Raw genomic sequence first — 18,572 nt, 5'->3', positions numbered from 1 at the left:
ACACACACACACACTCTCTCTAATATTTATTTCTCTCTATATATACAGTATATGTGTGTGTGTGTGTGTGAGAGAGAGAGAGAGAGAGAGAGAGAGAGTTCAATCCCAGCCAGGGGCTCAGGGTTGTCTCAGCCTGACATCCTTCCATACGTAGGTCACTAAAATTAGTACCTAGCTTGCTGGGGGCAATTAGATAAGTTTACACTTTGTAAACTGCTTAGTACACTGGTAAGCAGTATAGTAATGGACTTGCTATTGCTATAGGTCCAAAACACATTGCAGAAACTATCCAGTTCAAGACTGCTTTAGTTGCCCTTACTCAGTGCTAGGGTAATCCTGGGATTTGTAGTTTGTCGTGGCACCAGAGCTCTCTCTGACAGAGAAGACTCAATGTCTCACAAAACTATATAGAGACAAGAGATCTTTGTGGTCCCAAACAAACTTCAGAAATAATCCACTTTGAAACATAATCTGCTCTTACATGGTCGAATAGATGGGTGGTTGTTAAGTATAAATAGGAGTGGATAAATAGATTCCCCATCTATCAAGTAGTGTCAGATATAAATGAGGATAAAGATAGCAAAGTAACAGAAAAATTTAAGGTACTAAGACTGGGAGACCAAACAACTAAATATCTGAAGCACAATAAAGTTTAGTGTAACTAGAAGATAACAAGGAAATCTTAAATACTGAAAAGTACTTTTAGATTTGTCTGATGTATGATTTAAGTCAGGAAGATGGAAGAATGGTAAGAGTGGATTTGATTATTAACAAATTTATGTATGGTATTTTTTACTGTCTTGTATTGTTATTTTCATGTAATAAACTGTGAATAAAGAAAAATAAAATAAAGAAAATAAATTATCCACTTTGATACCTCTTTAACTCTCCGGGTTCAGTGCTAGGATATACTGTACTGGGAATTGTAGCTTATTGTGGCACCAGAGCTCTCTGATAGAGAAGGCTAAATGTTTCACAAAACTACCTTCCCAGAATTCCCTAGCATTAAATCAGGGCACTTAAAGTGGATTATTTCTGCAGTGTGTTTTGGGCCTAAAGTCTACTTCCTCAGATGCATAGTTCCCCAAATTCCCTAGCACTTCCCCAAATTCCCTAGCACTGAGCCAGGGCACTTAAAGCGATTTCCTTAGATTATTTCTGCAGTGTGTTTTGGACCATACTGGATTGCAAAGGAGATACAGTATCTTCTTTGTGTTGCAAACGGATGTTAAATTTCCTGGACTTTGAAAATCTCCCAGTTGCCACATGGCCAGAAGGAGGAGGCGCCAGTCTGGAAGAGGTACCCCTCCAAACCATCTGAACTGAGAACAGAAACAGGGAAATGCAGGCCTATGACTAACATCTTCAATTTTTTCCCCTTCTGTATAGTTTTTAACACCTTGCCCAATGAAGAAGAAGCCAGTGGAGCTTCGAAAGCTTACGACATGTAACTGTGCATTTTGGTTGGTCCAATAAAGGTATGATTGTTTGATAGATTTTTGTTGTCATTGGATTTGCTGTATGGTCAACACAGCTATCCCTTCCACTGCATCATTCATACCCAACCTTCCTTTTGATTTGAACTCTGCAGTCCCAAACCTATTGCAAAAATAATCTAGTTTGAGACTGCTTTAACTGCCCTGGCTCAGTGCTAGGGAATTCTGGGAACTGTAGTTTTGTGAGACATTTAGCCTTCCCTGTCAGAGAGCTCCGGTCACGGTGCCACAATAAACTCCAATTCCCAGGATTCCTAGCACTGAGCCAGGGCGGTTAAAGTGGTGTCAACCGGATTATTTCTGCATTGTGTTTTGAACCTGTGTTTTACTCTGAAAATACTGTGCGTCTCCTCAATTAATGGAGCTTGAGTCATTTGATGTCTGTCAGCTGCTGATTTTGAAGGGATTGTTAGATGGGAGGAATCACTCTTCAGAACTAGGGGGAAGATTTCAACTTGAGGTCTAACTAGTCCAGTCATAAATGTACATGCATATACTCTGTGTGTGTGTGTGTGTGTATATATATATATTGTATATATTTTAGTGTGTATATATATATATATATATATATATACACACACACACAGAGAGAGACATACATATATGACTGGTCTAGTTAGATTTTGAGTTGAAATTTTCACACATGACAGGGTTGCCATAAATCTAAAACAACCTGAAGGCACACAACACACAGAAAACACATAGACTCAAAGAGACTTAGGTCAAAATGTATGTGGATGTGCATGGGTATGTGTGTTTGTGTGTGTATGTAAATACACACACACATTTGTGAGGAATGAGAATGCTCATATAAGCGCAGGGCTCCCATGCATGTACACACATGCACATGTGCATACACACACATATACAGTATCTGAATACCCATATATCAACTTGAAATCTAGCTAGTCTAGTCATATATATATATATATATATAGAGAGAGAGAGAGAGACTCCCACACTCTCTCAAAGGGATTTAGGTCAAAATGTGTCTGTGTGCGTGTATTTGTGAAGAATGAGAATACTGATACACACACACACACATATATATATTTCAACTTCAACTCTAACTAGTCTAGTCATATAAATACACAGACTCTCAAACAGGTCAAAGAGTATATATATAAATTTGTGAAGAATGAGAATGTTCTCATATATATATTAATACTCTATATATGAGTATTTATGTATATATATTTGAATATATATATGTGTGTGTGTGAAGAATGAGAATACCTATATATATATATATATATAATACACACACACAAACATTACTATTCTCTCTCTCTCTATATATATATATATATAATATAGTATTCATATATGTATATGTGTGTGTGTATATATATATATATATATACACGCAGTATATATATATATATATATATATGGATATGAGTGCGTGTGTGCATATATGTGTGTGTGTGTGAAAAATTATAATACTTTCTTATATACAGTTGGCCTTCCGTATCCACAGAATTTTTAACCACGGATTCAACCATCCACTGTTTGAAAACATTAAAAAATACATAAATTCCTAAAGCAAACCTTGATTTTGTCATTTTATTTAAGAGACACCATTTTATTATGCTGTTGTATTTAATGGGACTCGAGCATCCTCAGATGTTGGGATCCACAGGGAATCCTAGAACCAAATCCCAGTGGATACCAAGGGCCCACTGTGTGTGTGTGTGTGTGTGTGTGCGCGCGTGCGCGTGTGCATGTGTGTGCATATATATATATATATAGAGAGAGAGAGAGAGAGAGAGAGAGAGAGAGTATTCTCATTCTCATACCAATAAAGGTATAGTTTTGCAGGATTTTGGATTATATTGTTCTTTGCGATATGGCCAACACAGCTACCTCTGGATGTGCCACACAATAGTTTGTGCAATCTTTCCCAGAGAAGAACGCAGTAAACAGAGCTAAGGAGATGCAAAGGAAGACAACATATCCATGGGTCCAGGTTATCTTCCTTACAGAGAAAAGCTTGAGAAATAAGGGAGTTTAAGTAACAGATAACGCAGAACAGCACATGACAGAGGTTACAAAACAAACAGTATGGAGAATGTAAATATTTAAATATCTTTCTCTCTTCAATCACTGGAGCTCAGATTCATCGGGGGGGGGGGGGGGGGGGGGGAGGTGAGTTCAGTAAAAGCAGAATAATTACATATAAAATCTTTTTTAACAATGAAAGAAAGAAATCTTTCACAATACACAAACTGGACAAATTTACAGATAATAAGTCTGTTCGTCAATAACAAAGCAAATACTGGATGTGAACTCCAAGAGGAACAGGAAGCAGAGCTTGGGAAAATTACTTTTTAGACCATAGCTCCCAGAATTCCTCAGCATCGCCAGTGGCCATGGTGGCTTCGAGAATCTCAGAGCCATCGTCAAACAAATCAACTGTTCCAACCTGTGTGCAAAGCAAAAGGTTTGTACTTTAAATCCTCATACAGCTTATACATCTTTCTCTATGAGGGAGCATTGCAACACAACTTATTTATTACTTTTTCCCAGCCTTGGGAATTCAGGCAGCTTGCAAAAATCAAGGTTGTTTTCCCACAACACTATACCAATATAACACTTTGATACTACATTAGCAGATACAGATAAAAGCATGTGTCAGTAAAAAGATGCAAAAAGGTAAGAGATGTTAATAGAATTTAAAATAATTGAAAACATATCAATTAAAAAGCAAGAAATAAGACTGGTATGGCATATTATTAAAAGCAATGTCCTCTCAAACCCTCTGTTTCCATATCGGACTTTTTAAAAAAACAGTTTGCACCTGCCAACAGAAGGACCCAAGGAAAGTCTGGGAACAGCCACGAAAAAGGCTTTATTTTACAACATTTCAGAGATAAAACTAGGACATGTGTAGCCAAGCAACATCAGAGTGTGGTCAAGACAGCAAGAGTTACTGTATTAATAAGGAAGAGCACACAAGCCAGGAAAGGCTGCAGCACTCTGCTTTTGTCTGAACTCACACGGAAGGGCAAGATTCTGCTCTCTTCTCCCCTGAGTTACAGTAACTGAGTGCAAACTACTTTTGCACTTTGAACTCTGTTTGCAGCAAGTGAAGCAAACTGAGGACAGAGGAGGAAAATGGGAGGAGAAAGAAACTGGGACATTTTAAAAGGTGGGACAACAGAGTAATTTAACTGGGACTGTTCCTCCCAAATCAGGACAGTTGGAAAGTATGAAAGACCTTCTCCCACTTTCCCATCAGATGGTCTGTGAGGTTACAGGACTGATAGAAGGATCTCGCCTGAAGAACTTAATCTTCAGCTGTTATGTGGTACTATGTACTTTGATGCTACCAGTACCAGATGCTACTGTTGAGTAAAGGGGCATGGTTAGCATCATCATGCCCTATCTACAAACTGTCCAGGGCAGAAGTGGGCAACTTGTGGCCCTACACTTGCTGCTATTCCTATCACCCTATAACATTGGCTATGCTGCCTAGGAGCAATGGGAGCTGCAGTTCAGCACTATCTGCAAAGCCAGCATCTGCCCACTCCAGTTTTACTGTCATATCGTTGGCCATTGTTATATAAAGATTATGAGCCAGCGTGGTGGTTTGAGCATTGAGCTAGAACACTGGAAGACCAGGGTTCAAATCCGGGCTTGGACATGAAAACCCACACTCTCTCAGCCTTAGAGGATGGCAACCCCCCTCTGAAGAAACTTGCCTAAAAAACTTCCATGATAGGTTCATCTTAAATTCGTAAATTACTTGAGGGCACACAACAATGACAACAACAACATAAAGATGACTGGACTAGTTAGATCAGAGTAAGCAATCTGCTGCCCTTCAGGTTATTTCGGAAATCTAGAATGGAGCTGATAAGAGCTGTACTGCAAAACATCTGAATTACATCTTTGATCTGTTTGAAGGTTGTAACAATTATGCGAGCATAACAACAGTACAAGAGATGGTATTGCTCCCTTAGCAGTTATGCATGTTCAGCTACTACAACTATGCAACTATTACCACTAGCACAGTTACAACCTAATTGGTTGTGGAATGCCTTGCACTAAATTTCACACTTGGGCAAGGAAGTGGTATAAGGGAGACAGTATTGTGCAAATTGCAGTGCTCCAGGCCATGGTATAAATATAGCTGCTGCGTTTAGTGCAAGAAATGTTATTGTTTTCGTAAAGAAAATTGAACCGTTTTCTAGATAAACTTGATGGTGAAAACCTAATTGAAGCTACAATTCTTGGACTGCTAACCTGGGAGTAAATCTCCTTAAATTATGGTAGCCTCATGCCTGAGTAGGTGCATAAGAAAATGTGCTGTTAGATGGCAAAAGAGGGTTGTTGGGCAATGAATAATGGAGTCTGCAGGTTGTTTATATTATTTTTTTAAACTGTGGGGGTGTTAGGCTCAGTTCTCTCCTGAAAATGTGTAACCCCCATTAATTATTGGTTTGACCCTGTTGGTGAGGAAACTTAGTTCAGTTCAGAAGGAAAGAGACAGTTGGAGAGGAGCTGTAGTTAGCAGGGATTAAAAATTGTCATCTTGAATTAAGTAATATGTTTTCAATGTCTAGATTTAGAAAGCAACAGAAGGGTAATTTTTTTATACTGGACTATGTATTATGTTTTTGTATCTAAGGCCCGTTACAGACGGGCTTAAAAATACGCGGAGCGCGTACTAGGGTTAAGATGGGGCGGTGCTTCCACACCATCCTAACCCTAGTGCGTGCTGTGCGCGCACAAAATGGCAGCGGCCGTTCCACACGGCCGCCGTCAGCGATACATGACGACCGCGCCGCCTCCAAACGAGGCCTCGCTGAGGCCTCGATCCGGCAGCAGGGCACCTAGGCCACCCTTTCCGCAACCCTGGAAGGAGCTCCGTTTCGGAGCTCCTTCCTGGTTTGGTCCGCTGGGCGCAGCCTTCAGACAGCTGCGCCCAGCGGATCAAAGGAGAAAGGGGCCAAACGGCCCCTTTCTCCTTCTCCCCGCTGCCGCGGGGTGTCCTTGGGGCTTGAAGCCCCAAGGACACCCCTTTCCAGGCTGCGGGGAAGGGGCCTTTTGCCGCTTCCCCGCAGCCCGGAAAGCGGCGGATTGGGGCTTCAGCGGCTGCTGCTCTGGCCGCTGAGGCCTCGATCCGGCGGGAAAAGGTGCGCCTACAGGCCGCCCCAAAGGGGCGGTCTGTAACGCGCCTCTGTTGCATGTTGAATTAGGGTGTTGAGGCTGCCGCGACAGTTGTATACTGTTGAGCAGCATATGCAGAAGAGATTGACAAACAAGACTTGCAGCAGTATCTCATTTGATGCAGGGAGTTTTGAGATTGAATTTGTGTTGGCTTTAGTATATAGAATGTTGTATTCTTCTTGTTTAGTATCAAATTCAATATAAATTGGCAAACTGATTTAACTATTTTGATTGAGTTTGTAGTATTCATTTATTCTTGGTCCAATAGAATCCAAGGAGTTGGTACAAATGCACCACCTGAGAAATCAACAGAAGCTATGCAATGCTGTTGGAATAACAGATATATTGCCATGATAGACACATTAGCAGAATCATTTGATGGAGCTGCTCCATCTGGCGATATACCAGTGGAATGGCAAAAATGGTAATGGATGCCACATGGAAAAGTATTAAAGCCTTGATGGTGTTAAAGGTTTGACACTAACCTTGGACCTGGCACATATACAAAAATCACTTTTCATAATATCAGTAGAGGAAGGGGGGTATTTTTTAAAGCAGCTACTTTGTGCATATTGCTGCAAGAGCATTTGACATGGTATTAATTGACTCTCTCTGCTGGCAGGGATAGTTTATTTTATGCCATCTACTCTTATTTTTTTCCCCCTGCTTCCATTCTCATAAGTCATAATTTCACTAGATAAAATTGCTTCAGAGGAGAGCTGCTCTGCTATGGGAGGAGAGTAAGACTACAGAGTCTGTGATGGGAAGCCTCTCATCTGAAACAGATGTGGATATGAAATTTCTAATCATTAACAACAGAACCACCACCACCACCACCATTCCAGGAGAAAAAACAAAGACATACAACTGAGTGCTATTAAGTCAGAATGTTCAAGTCATTGTATTCCCAGTTACATGCAGATGTGAGAATTAGACAGTGAAGGGAGGAGACAGAAAGAAAATCAACTCATTTGAAATGTGGTGTTGGGAAGAGTACTTAGCATAATGTGGACAGCCAAAAATGCAGACAAATGGGATCAGACCAGGGCTCTCCTTGGAAGCAAAAATGATCAAGTTGAGACTATCGTACTTTGGCCACATAATGAAAAGGCACAGATCACTAGGAAAAAAAAATAATGCTAGGAAAGGTAGGGAGTACAAGAAAGAGAGGAAGACCACAGACCAGATGGATAGATGGGCAAGGGCTTGCAAGACCTGGGCAAGGAACTGGAGCATAGGGTTTCTCTGAGATGTCTCATCCACAGGGTTGCCATGAGTCGAGGTCGACTTGAGGGTAGCTAAAAACAACAATACCAGGACAGTTTTTGTGAGTTTTTCGGGCTATGTGGCCATATTCTGAAAGAGTTTATTCCTGATGTTTTGCTGGCATCTTTAGATGGCATCTCTGAAGATGCCAGCCACAGATGCAGCGAAATGTCAGGAATAAACTCTTCCACAACATGGCCCAAAAAATGCACAAGAAAATATGGATGCAAGCCATTAAAACCTTCGACTTCACAGTTCCAGGAGAATCCTAAACCCCTTTTCTCCTTCCTGAACACATGAAAACAACAAGACCAGTTTATTCTGCTATGGAGTGATCTCCATCCTCATACACATTCTGAGAAGCCTTGAAGGGGTTGGTCAAAGAGAAGGGCAGATGTACCTGTTAACTAGTCTAAATAGTTACATTTTTTAATAAGAATTCCTCAGATAGGCTTGCTATTAAGAGGGCTTGATTGCTTAGTCCCTCTGAGACTGGTCCTTGCCTTTTAGCACAATAGCTAAATTCTTGCTTCCATTGTTATAAGATTAGTTAGTGTGGGGGAGTGTGTGCAAGGCTTTAGGTCATTTCTAACAAGGCTTCTTGCCAAGACCTTTCAAAGATACCCTCCTTCCTCACTGCCTCCCTCTGGGGCTGGAAGAGTGAGTCTTGCTGGGGCCACCTGTGCTCTCTTCAAGTACACATGCACAGTTTTAGTGTACTGTACAGCATGTAGAGAAATCTTGTAGCACTTTTGAGACTAAGCTTTTGTAGACTAAAGTCTGCTTTCTCAGATGCATTTGATCTGTGAAAGCTCATGCCACCAACTTCTTTCTTTCAGTTAGTCTCAAAGGTGCTACAAGATCTCTCTACATACTGATCCTACAGACTGACACTTTGAAATGTATTGTACAGTTTTCAGATAGGGAGGTAGTGTTTAACACTGAGGTTTGTAGGTTTATCTTTTTTGACAGATATTCCTTGGGGGAATTCCTCCCTCTGCTATTCTGTAGCAGAAGGTTAATCCCACAGAGTCCTTTGTTAGTTTTTCATGACCCCAATCAACATGCATCTGAGGAAGTAGGCTCAAGTCTATGAAAGCCCCCCCTTTTGGAGGGGATCATATACTTCTATACCGCTTATCAGTGAACTCAGCACTCTCTAAGCGGTTTATTATCTGTAAATTAATTGCCCCCAACAAGCTGGGGCCTAATTGGTAGCTCATTCTATCAATTTATTTCTTTCAGTTAGTATCCAAGGTGCTACAAGATCCTTTTGTACAGTATACTGATTTTCCAGACTATATCTTTGAATTCCTTAGTCAACAGATAATTTCAATGTGGAATTCAGTTTTCCAGTAACACGATTATAATCTGTTGGCATGGAGTTAGAAGGTTTCAAGTGGCTGAGCAAGGTCTTCCTCAGATTAAATCAAATATAAATTCAAGAATTGACATGTTAACACAGGGTGCATCTATATGGACTCACCATCATCTGCTGGGAGTATAGGTTAACCCAGTCCTCCGTTACCTAAGCATGGCAATAGTACAGGCGTACAGATGATCTAGTAAAGAGCTGCACACCATTCTATCTGATGTCAGACTTTAATTCTCCTTTTCCATAATGGTAAATACTCATTGCTACAAGGTGGAGCACCTAAAGTTAGTGTAAATGTTTTAATGTGGGAGGTGGCATAGCCTTAGATTGGATCAGGTGTGATTATGGTTGATTATAGAATCCACCAGAGTGAATTTTAGACAAATTAAATTCCCAAGGGCTTGCTGGAATCCTTTTTCTCCCCATTGGGACTGCTAGTCTCCAGAAGCAGACGGCACCTTTGGGACTAACTGAAAGAAGTTGGCAGCATGAGCTTTCCTAGACTCAAGTCTACTTCCTCAGATGCATTTGGATATAATAATAATAATAATAATGTAGAGAGATCTTGAGAGTATCTGAAGGAAAGAAGTTGGCAGTAGGGGTTTTTCTAGACTTAAGTTTACTTCCTCAGATGCATTTAAATGCATATATAATAGACGTAAAAGATGCAGATATAAAATATGTATAATATATAATAATGATGACGATAATGTATAGAGATCTTGTAGCATCTTTGGAACTAACTGAAAGAAAGAAATAGGCACCATGAGCTTTCCTAGACTCAAGTCTACTTCCTCAGATGCATTTGGATGTAATAATAATAATAATAATAATATAGAGAGATCTTGTAGCACCTTTGAAACTAACTGAAATAAAAAAGCAGGCAGCATGAGCTTTTGTAGACTTCAGTCAACTTCCTCAGATGCATTTGGATATAATAATAATAATAATAGAGAGATCTTGTAGCACTTTTGAGACTAACTGAAATAAAGAAGTTGGCACTGCAGCATGAACTTTCATAAGACTTAAGTCTATTTCCTCAGATGCATTTAGTGGAGTGGAAGCCAGGGACAGACATATATATGCCATTGGCATACATGCCTGGCTTCCTCTCCACTAAACCTATCTGAGGAAGTAGAGACTTTAGGCCTGTTACAGACAGCCAAAATAAAGCTGCTTTGAGTCACTTTGGAGGCATGATGTTTCAATGATGCTTGCGTCCTAAGAGTCCAGAAGCCACACCAAAGCCACGCTTCAGTCTGGAGCATGGCTTTGGTGTGACTTCTGGACTCTTAGGACGCATGCATCATTGAAACACCATACCTCCACTGTGACTTGAAGCAGCTTTATTTTGGCTGTCTGTAACAGGCCAATGTCTAGGGAAGCTCATGCTGCCAACTTCTTTCAGAGTCTCAAAGGGGGATACAAGGGCTCTTCTTATTATTATTATTATTATTATTATTATTATTTCCAAATGCCAACTTCTTCCTTTCAGTGAGTCTCAAAGGGGCTACAAGGGCTCTATTATTAATGTTATTATTGTTATTATTATTTCCAAATGCCAACTTCTCCTTTGGAGTGAGCCTCAGAGGAGGCAGGCGCTCCAGTCCCCTCAGAAAGGCAGAGGGTCCCTCCTGAGCCCCGCCCTGGCCCCTTCCTTTCTCCCTGGCTCCCTGCTGCCTCCTCCTCCTCCTCTAGGCCGCCTCCCATTGGTGGAGGAGGGAGGGGAAGAGCACGTGACCCTCGGGGCAGGCATGGAACCTGGAGACTAGCGGCCGGGCGCGGCTGCAATAGCAGCAGCAGTAGCAGCACGTGCGGCGGCGGCGGCGGTTGTTTCGGTTGGCGCTCTAGGGCTCGACGCCTCCGCCTCCTGGGCCTCCCAGCAGCAGAGTCTCTCCGTGGGCACCATTTTGTTTGCGGGCGAGTGAGGCGGCGTCGAAAGAGAGAGAAGAAGGAGAAGAGGTTTGGGCGGGAAGCGAGCCGCCTGCCCGGGAGGGAGAGAGAGAGGAGGCGCGAAGGCGGCGGCGGCTGCTGCTGCTGCTGCACGACGGTTAACTGAGCGTGGCTCCTGTGGGGAAAGGAGGGCGCCCCACTGACTCTCCCTCTCTCTCTCCCCCGCAGGCTCCGCTGGGCGCCATGGCAGACGAGGACTGGGAGAACGAGATCAAGGGCCAGGCTGGGGCCGCCAGCAAAGCAGCAGAGGACGCCGCCGCCGCCGCCGCCGCCTCCTTCCCGGTCTTCCAGCCCGGCTTCCAGAAAAGGGTGAGCCCAGACTAGGCACCGAGTACCCGCCCTCCTTTTCCAGGACTTCTGCTCCAGGAGGAGTCCCAAAATGTCCTCCACGATTGGGATGAAGAAGAAGCATGAATGCAGTTGTCATTATCCCACTCTTCTCCCAAGACTGGGGCTTTACAACATTAAAAAACACCACTCCGTTGAAAACAGACAGAAACAATGTGTTAAAATGGGCTTAAATTACTACAGCAGTTAAAACAAAGTCAATGCCAAAATATCAAATACTTTTAAAAGATAACGAAAGGCTTAAGATACATAATGTTGGAGACTGGAAATGTAGGGCATGTCCTGGAAAAGGAGGACGCCTGGTCACCCTTAGTTTAAAAAAGCAATAGAGAGTAATATAATTCTATGACTGTTTTTAGCTAAGGGTGACCAGAGGTCCTCCTTTTCCAGGACATGCCCTACATCCCAGCCTTCTCTCCAGGAGGAATTCCAAAATGCCTTCCTTTCTGAGCATGACTCTGGAGCATGGCTTACATTTAGATCAGTGTTCTCAGTTTTTATTTGGTCATGCCTTCAGTTTTTCTTGAATGCCCTACATTTTGGGGTGCCTGGGCCTCCTTTGCAATCAGGGCACCTGGTCCCCTTCTACCCTGAATTACCCTAACAAAATGTATTGTAATTCAGATTGAGATGAACCACCTGGGCCCTTGCTGGGCTGGGAGACCAGATGCCCTTCTCTTCCAGGGTGTTTCTTACATGTCAGCCTTCTCTCCAGGAGGAATTGCAAAACATCCTTCCATTTTGAGCATGACTCGTGTGACGAAGTGCTTTGAGTGTTGGACCATCCCTTTGGAGACCATGAAACCCACTGGATGACCAGGGGCAAGTTGCACACTCTCAGCCTCTGGGGAAGTCAGTGGCAAACCACCTCTGAACAAATCTTGCCAAGAAAACCCCGTGACAGGGTTGCCTTAGGCTTGCTATAAATCAGAATACTTGAAGGCATGCCACCAATACAAAGGAACACGAATTACATTTATATTAGTGTTTTCAGCTTTGATTTGGTGGTACATTTTTCTTGAATGTCCAACATTTTGCAGTGCCTTGTCCTCCTCTGAGGTTAGGGCATTTGGTCACGCTGGGTGGATGGCCGTGAGGGGTGGGGATGAGGTGGCCCAGGGGCTTGCCTTCCCCTCGCTCTCTTGTTTAATATTTATCTTAAAAGGGTGTTACTGTGCTCCCACCGCAAATCCTTTATAAATGTGTTTGTCTGAATTGGAGAAAAAGTTTGGAAGCTCATCAACAGCTCAAAAGTTTTATTTAATAAAACCTTTGGTGGACAACAGCCCGTAGGCTTATTATTATGCCAGATGATACTTTGTAGGGTGTCACAAATGGTTTTGTTTCTGCTACAACACACTAACAGAACAACAACAACAAAAAACAAAACAAAACTGGAATTTGAAGTTGAAGGCTTTCATAGCCAGCATCCATATGTTTTTGGTGGGTTTTTCGGGCTATGTGGCCATGTTCTGGAAGGGTTTCTTCCTGACGTTTTGCCAGCATCTGTGGTTGGCATCTTCGGACAATGCTTGCCTGGAAAAAGGTGGTTCTATATATACTGTGTGAGCCTGGGAATGCAGGAGTGATTTGCATGCGTATTGTTCTGTGTCCTGGGAGGCTAATGCAAACGAGGATTAGTGTCTGCTAATTGGTGATCAATTATCTGCTGGGAAAGCCCTGATTCTGAGTGGTTTCCCATTTGCATTTGCTGAGGCCTGTTACAGACTGCCAAAATAAAGCTGCTTCGGGTCTCTTTGGAGGTATGCTGTTTAAATGATGAATGCATCCTAAGAATCCGGAAGCTGCACTCCAGTGCTCAGGAATGGTGTGTGGCTTTGGGGCGACCTCCGGACTCTTAGGACCCATGCATCATTTAAATAGCATACCTCCAAAGAGACCCGAAGCAGCTTTATTTTGGCAGTCTGTAACAGGCCTGAGTCCTTATTTTGCTGTTCCTCAGGACTGGTAGCCAAATTTTGTTCACTTTAAGTAAGGGTTTCTTCTTTCTGGATGAAATTATCCAGATGTTTGTGGATTTCAATGGCTTCTCTATCCATGAAAGGGGGAAAAGTCTCCTGTGATGGTCCAGAAACTTTTATTTTTTATAAAAGTTCAACTTATTTCAATCTTATCACCAGTTGGTCCTCTTCAGGGACTATTAGAAATTTTTGGAGTTGGAGTCTGCACTCCCAATCTGAGTATCCTTTCATTTTTCTACAATACACTAATATACTCCTAAAATATTATGTTAAAGGGCTTCGCCAAATGTAGAGGTGGCTTTCTTTCATTCCTCAGAGAAGAAGCAGGGACTTGAAAGCCAGTGCAAAAAACCACGAAAATCCCTTAGATATTTAAACAGTATTTTATTGGTGATTTATGGTAAAAAAAAAAAAAAGGAGGATGACGTGTGTCATTATTGAAGACATGCAGTAATGTACACATCCCTCCTCCCAGATCACAGGCTACTGATAATTTTTTTGGTTTTTTTTTAATGTATGCCAAATGACCGCTTTATTTATCCTGAATGCTTGCATGCATTGACTTAAAATGAAATGGGATTGAGCTGATTATTGTATTAATTGCTGGCAATTTGAATGGGCTACAGTATGATGTTAGTGTAGCAGTCCATATTGGGGGCAGCAGTGTTAAAATGCTATGAGAACTCTGCAGTCTGGTGTATACTTATCTGAGAGTACAGTCCATTGAATACAATAGGACTTGTCCAAATAAACAAGTATAGCATAGCATTTTAAATTTTGTGACAAAACAAATGGTAGAATCCTACACTAGTAGAGGTAAGAGTGATATAATAAACTGAATATGGATGTTGGGTTACTGCTAAATGCCCAGCCATGTTTTTAAAGCAGACTGCAGTATCCCTATAAATCAGGATTGGGAATTGTGCAGCCTTCCAAATGTGAGATTAAAACTATCAACATTCCTCACCACTGGCTAAGCCAGCTAGGCTGCTGGGAGTTGCAGTACAACAGTTTCCCCCAGCTGTAAGTAAAATATAGCACAAAGGCAAGAGCATTCTGGCACAGCCCCTTTCCCTGTGATCTTGGTGAACTATTTACAGAAAGGTTTCTTTTTATGACTAGAGAACGTTAAAATATTAAAAGTAAAATTATAAACTAAAGTAGTACAGTGCATTCCTGCTTCTTTCTATGGCTTGGGTAAACAAAATCTAATTTCCTACCTCTTAGAGGTACCTTCTCTACTTGGTGATTCTTGCACTAATGACTAGACTGTAATCGTGTGAATGATATTTGGGAAGGAACCACTTTTATCTTAGTGGGTCTTAGAGCCTTACAGACGGGCGTCATATGCCAGCATGGGGGGTTGGCGTACGCATGCCGGCTACCTTCATGCCGACATCATGCCGCATGTCCAGCTGCATGGCGGGGGCATCAAGATGCTCCGTTGGCACAGCGTTTAAGCACTTTAGGGGCTGTGTGTTGAGTCCCTTAGTTACAGGCCCATATGTGCAGGATTGGGTTGTTTTATTCTGTTTTGGCATTTGTTATTGCTTTGTTCAACTTGATATCATAAATATTTATTTTTATGGACGCTGTTATGTCTTCGGGATGAAGGCTTGCTTCATAATTTAAAAAAATGGAGAAATGATATTTCAGGGATTAGTTGTTCTGAAATGCTATGATTCACTTGACTAATTCTTTTAAAAAAGAAGCATTGTTGGTATAGAATTATAAATGGTTTTATTTTCATAATACATTATAGCTAGCAGTTGTTTTTTAAACTCATGCGGCCCTATAATAATTGCATTGTGGACTGACTCCTTTTTTCTTGTTCTAGGGGAATTTATCTGGCAGAATAAATGAAACAACATGCGATTTCAGCCAGATACCAGGTATGTGTTAAATAATTCTCTAAGAATTTAGAAAAGATTTGAGTACGAACACTTCATGATAAGAGTGAAATGATTCTTTCCTTACTGTATGGAAAGCTTGTTAAAATTAGTTCTTGAATATTATTGTGAAATTTTAATGTGGGATCTCTGTTTGGACTGAATTGCGGCATTGGTAGAATGTAGTAAAATTAATTTGATGCAGTGGAAAGTGCTGTACCTATTTTTGAACAATCAGAGTGAAGAAAACAATTGGAATATGGATTGTAAATGAATGAACCAATAGTTATGAAGCAAAAATAGTGTGTTTCTTAGTTATTAGATTATTGCATGTGTTACAGCATGTGCTGTCTTCGAGGCATTTTCTTCTGTGAGAGAAGAATGGCACTACTAAATACTATGCCAATTGCCAGTTACCAGTGGTTGGTGTAAGGAAAAACCAGATTAATCAGAAGATCCCTTAATAGCTTGAAACACTTTTAGCTGCTTGATTTAGACAGATAAGTGAATTTAGCAGTCCTGCAGTGAATACCACCACCTGGACAAATGGAACTTGAGTTCTGAAGATATTGCAGTCCTCCCTCCATTTTCATGAGGGATCCGTTCTGGACCCCCCTGAAAACGGAAAACCACGCATATTCAGGCCCTGTTGGCTTGAATGGAGATGTGCTCCCACAGGGGTGTGCGAGCATGCGCAATGGGCACTTCTCCCCTTTTTAACCCCCTCTGTTCGCCTCCCATGGATATTCAAGGGTCACGAATACCAAGTCCGTGAGAACAGAGGGAGAACTGTATTTATTAATAAGTTACAGGTTAAAAGCCTGAGGCTTGAGTTGTTACTCTATATTTTCTACGTTAAGTGTGTTCTTGCATTGTAGCAGTCCCTCATCCTCATTGTAGCTAAGGGATATCTAAGGCTAGTAGTCTTGATGACCACATATTATGAGATAGTTTTCTCAGAGTGTCCTCGTAGAACCAGACCAGAGAGAGTCTTCTAATCACCACAGACTGTTTAAAATTTTATGAGTTCTTAATAACCTTTTAAAAAGTCATATTTTCACACATGATACTTTTCATGCATTTGGGAGTAGAACTCAACATTGCCTTATGGTTCTCTTGGAAGAGCCCAGGCATGCTCCTAGAACTGGAGAGACTTACCGTATATACTCGACTATAATATAAGTAGAGAAATTTATGCCCCAAAATTGACTCTAAAATTTTGGGTAGATTTATATAAGGGTCAATGCGTCAGTAGTGCTTAGGTCCTAAAGCAAACAAGGCCTGATGCCCCAATCTCCATTTCCTCCCCCCTCCAGTTCCATTTTGCAAGCCTTTGCTTCTTATCGGAAAAACTCCCAATTTAAATCCACTTGCTTCTGTCTTTGTTCCATTTTGCAAGCCCTTGCGTCCTGTGGAAAAACCTCTCCATTTAAACCCACTTGCTTCTTTCTCTAGTCCATTTTGCAAGACCTGGCTTCCTATGGAAAAAAACTCCATTTAAATCCACTTGCTTCTCTCTCTGGTCCCTTTTGCAAGACCTTGGTTTCTATGGGGGGAAAACGTCTCCATTTAAAATACTTGCTTCTGTCTCCAGTCCATTTTGCAAGACCTTGCTTCCTATGCAAACAACTCTCCATTTAAATCTACTTGCTTCCTTTCTCAATCTGATGTTAAAACCTCTCCTCCAGTACCTGGGAATCAGTTGGGAGAGGTCCAGAGAAGGAGAAGGAGAAGGAGGGACAGAAGTGGTATTTCCCCTTTTCCATCCTTCCTTTTAGCCCCCTAGGTTTTACCCTCGACTTATCCACAGGTCATATCAAAATCCAGGATTTTGACCCTGAAACCTTCCCTCAGCTTATAAATAAGGTTGACTTGTACACGAGTACATATGGTAATGGATTTATTTCAACTACTGGGATTTCTATTTTCAGTACTCCAGCTTGTTTTACATGCCTGATTCTGCCTAGGAGTTTAGTTGTTTGCTAGGACTGGGCAGCTTGTCTTTGTTTTGCTTTATTTTTCTCAGCTCATACATAATCAACATACCTAAATCAGAATAAATAATACCAGTAGAAACACGCATAATTGATGTCATGGTGCCTGTACACTGCATGGGAAGGCAGTTCAACTCCTCAAGTGGACAGAGAAATGAATTTATTTCATTTCAGCACATAATATGCAAGACATTCTTGGCATGGTCCAGAATTTCAGTGTTATCAAACATTATTTTATGCCCAGGATGGTTTGTGGCATGTTCTGCTACTGCTGATTTTTCTGGCTGGCCCAGTCTGCAGTGTCTTTCATGTTCCTTGATTCTTGTTTGCACACTGCGTTTGGTGGTCCCTATGTAGACTTGTCCGCAGCTGCATGGTATGAAATTCTGGACCATGCCAACCACTACCATGTCAGGATGCACAGGGAAGCCATTGAAATCCACAAACATCTGGATAATTTCAACCAGAAAGAAGAAACCCTTAAAGTGAACAAAATTTGGCTACCAGTCCTGAGGAATAGAAAAATAAGGACTCAGCAAATGCAAATGGGAAACCACTCAGAGTCAGGGCTTTCCCAGCAGATAATGATCACCAATTAGCAGACACTAATCCTCGTTTGCATTAGCCTCCCAGCCTGAGGCCTGCCATCAGTACAGAACAATACGCATGCAAATCACTCCTGCATTCCCAGGCTCACACAGTATATATAGAACCACCTTTTTCCAGGCAAGCATTCTCTGAAGATGCCAACCACAGATGCTGGCGAAACATCAGGAAGAAACTCTTCTAGAACATGGCCACATAGCCTGAAAACCCCACAAAAAACTAAGAAATAGGAAGGTTTTTTTATTACTGTGAGGGAAAAAGAAGCACACATTCAAAACTCATGCCTGTTACTAAGACAGTGTAATGTTGTGTCTTAAGTTTAATGGTGAGACTGACCAACCTTAAGGAAATTTTCATACTGCAGTTCATAAGTGAGCAAAGTGTGGCCTTGGGACCTCAAAGTGCAGTCCCAGAAGCCTCCCACAGAGCCCTCAGCCTAAAAAATATTATTGTTTTTAAAAATTAGGAGCCTTTTTTGCCCAAAAAAC

General features: G+C 41.6%; 1 protein-coding gene across 4 annotated transcripts in view; it reads left to right on the top strand.

The window, feature by feature from the left end:
- The first annotated feature begins 3,840 nt into the window (after positions 1 to 3,840).
- DDX4 (DEAD-box helicase 4) overlaps positions 3,841 to 18,572 on the top strand; it is a 63,757-nt gene continuing 49,025 nt past the window's right edge. The window contains exons 1-3 of one of the 4 annotated variants that reach the window (XM_042454857.1): positions 3,841 to 3,939; positions 11,434 to 11,574; positions 15,433 to 15,487. In XM_042454857.1, coding sequence (XP_042310791.1) covers positions 11,449 to 11,574; positions 15,433 to 15,487 — 181 coding nt within the window. In that variant the 5' untranslated portion in view covers positions 3,841 to 3,939; positions 11,434 to 11,448. Of the gene's footprint in view, positions 3,940 to 11,093; positions 11,275 to 11,433; positions 11,575 to 15,432; positions 15,488 to 18,572 lie in introns of those variants that run through there. The other 3 variants (XM_042454858.1, XM_042454856.1, XM_042454859.1) reach the window with 3 other exon arrangements.

This window comes from Sceloporus undulatus, chromosome 2 (assembly GCF_019175285.1).
Source record: "Sceloporus undulatus isolate JIND9_A2432 ecotype Alabama chromosome 2, SceUnd_v1.1, whole genome shotgun sequence".
NCBI classification, from domain to species: domain Eukaryota; kingdom Metazoa; phylum Chordata; class Lepidosauria; order Squamata; family Phrynosomatidae; genus Sceloporus; species Sceloporus undulatus.
Note: the sequence above shows the minus strand (reverse complement) of the source record. Positions and strands in the feature narration are given on the sequence as shown.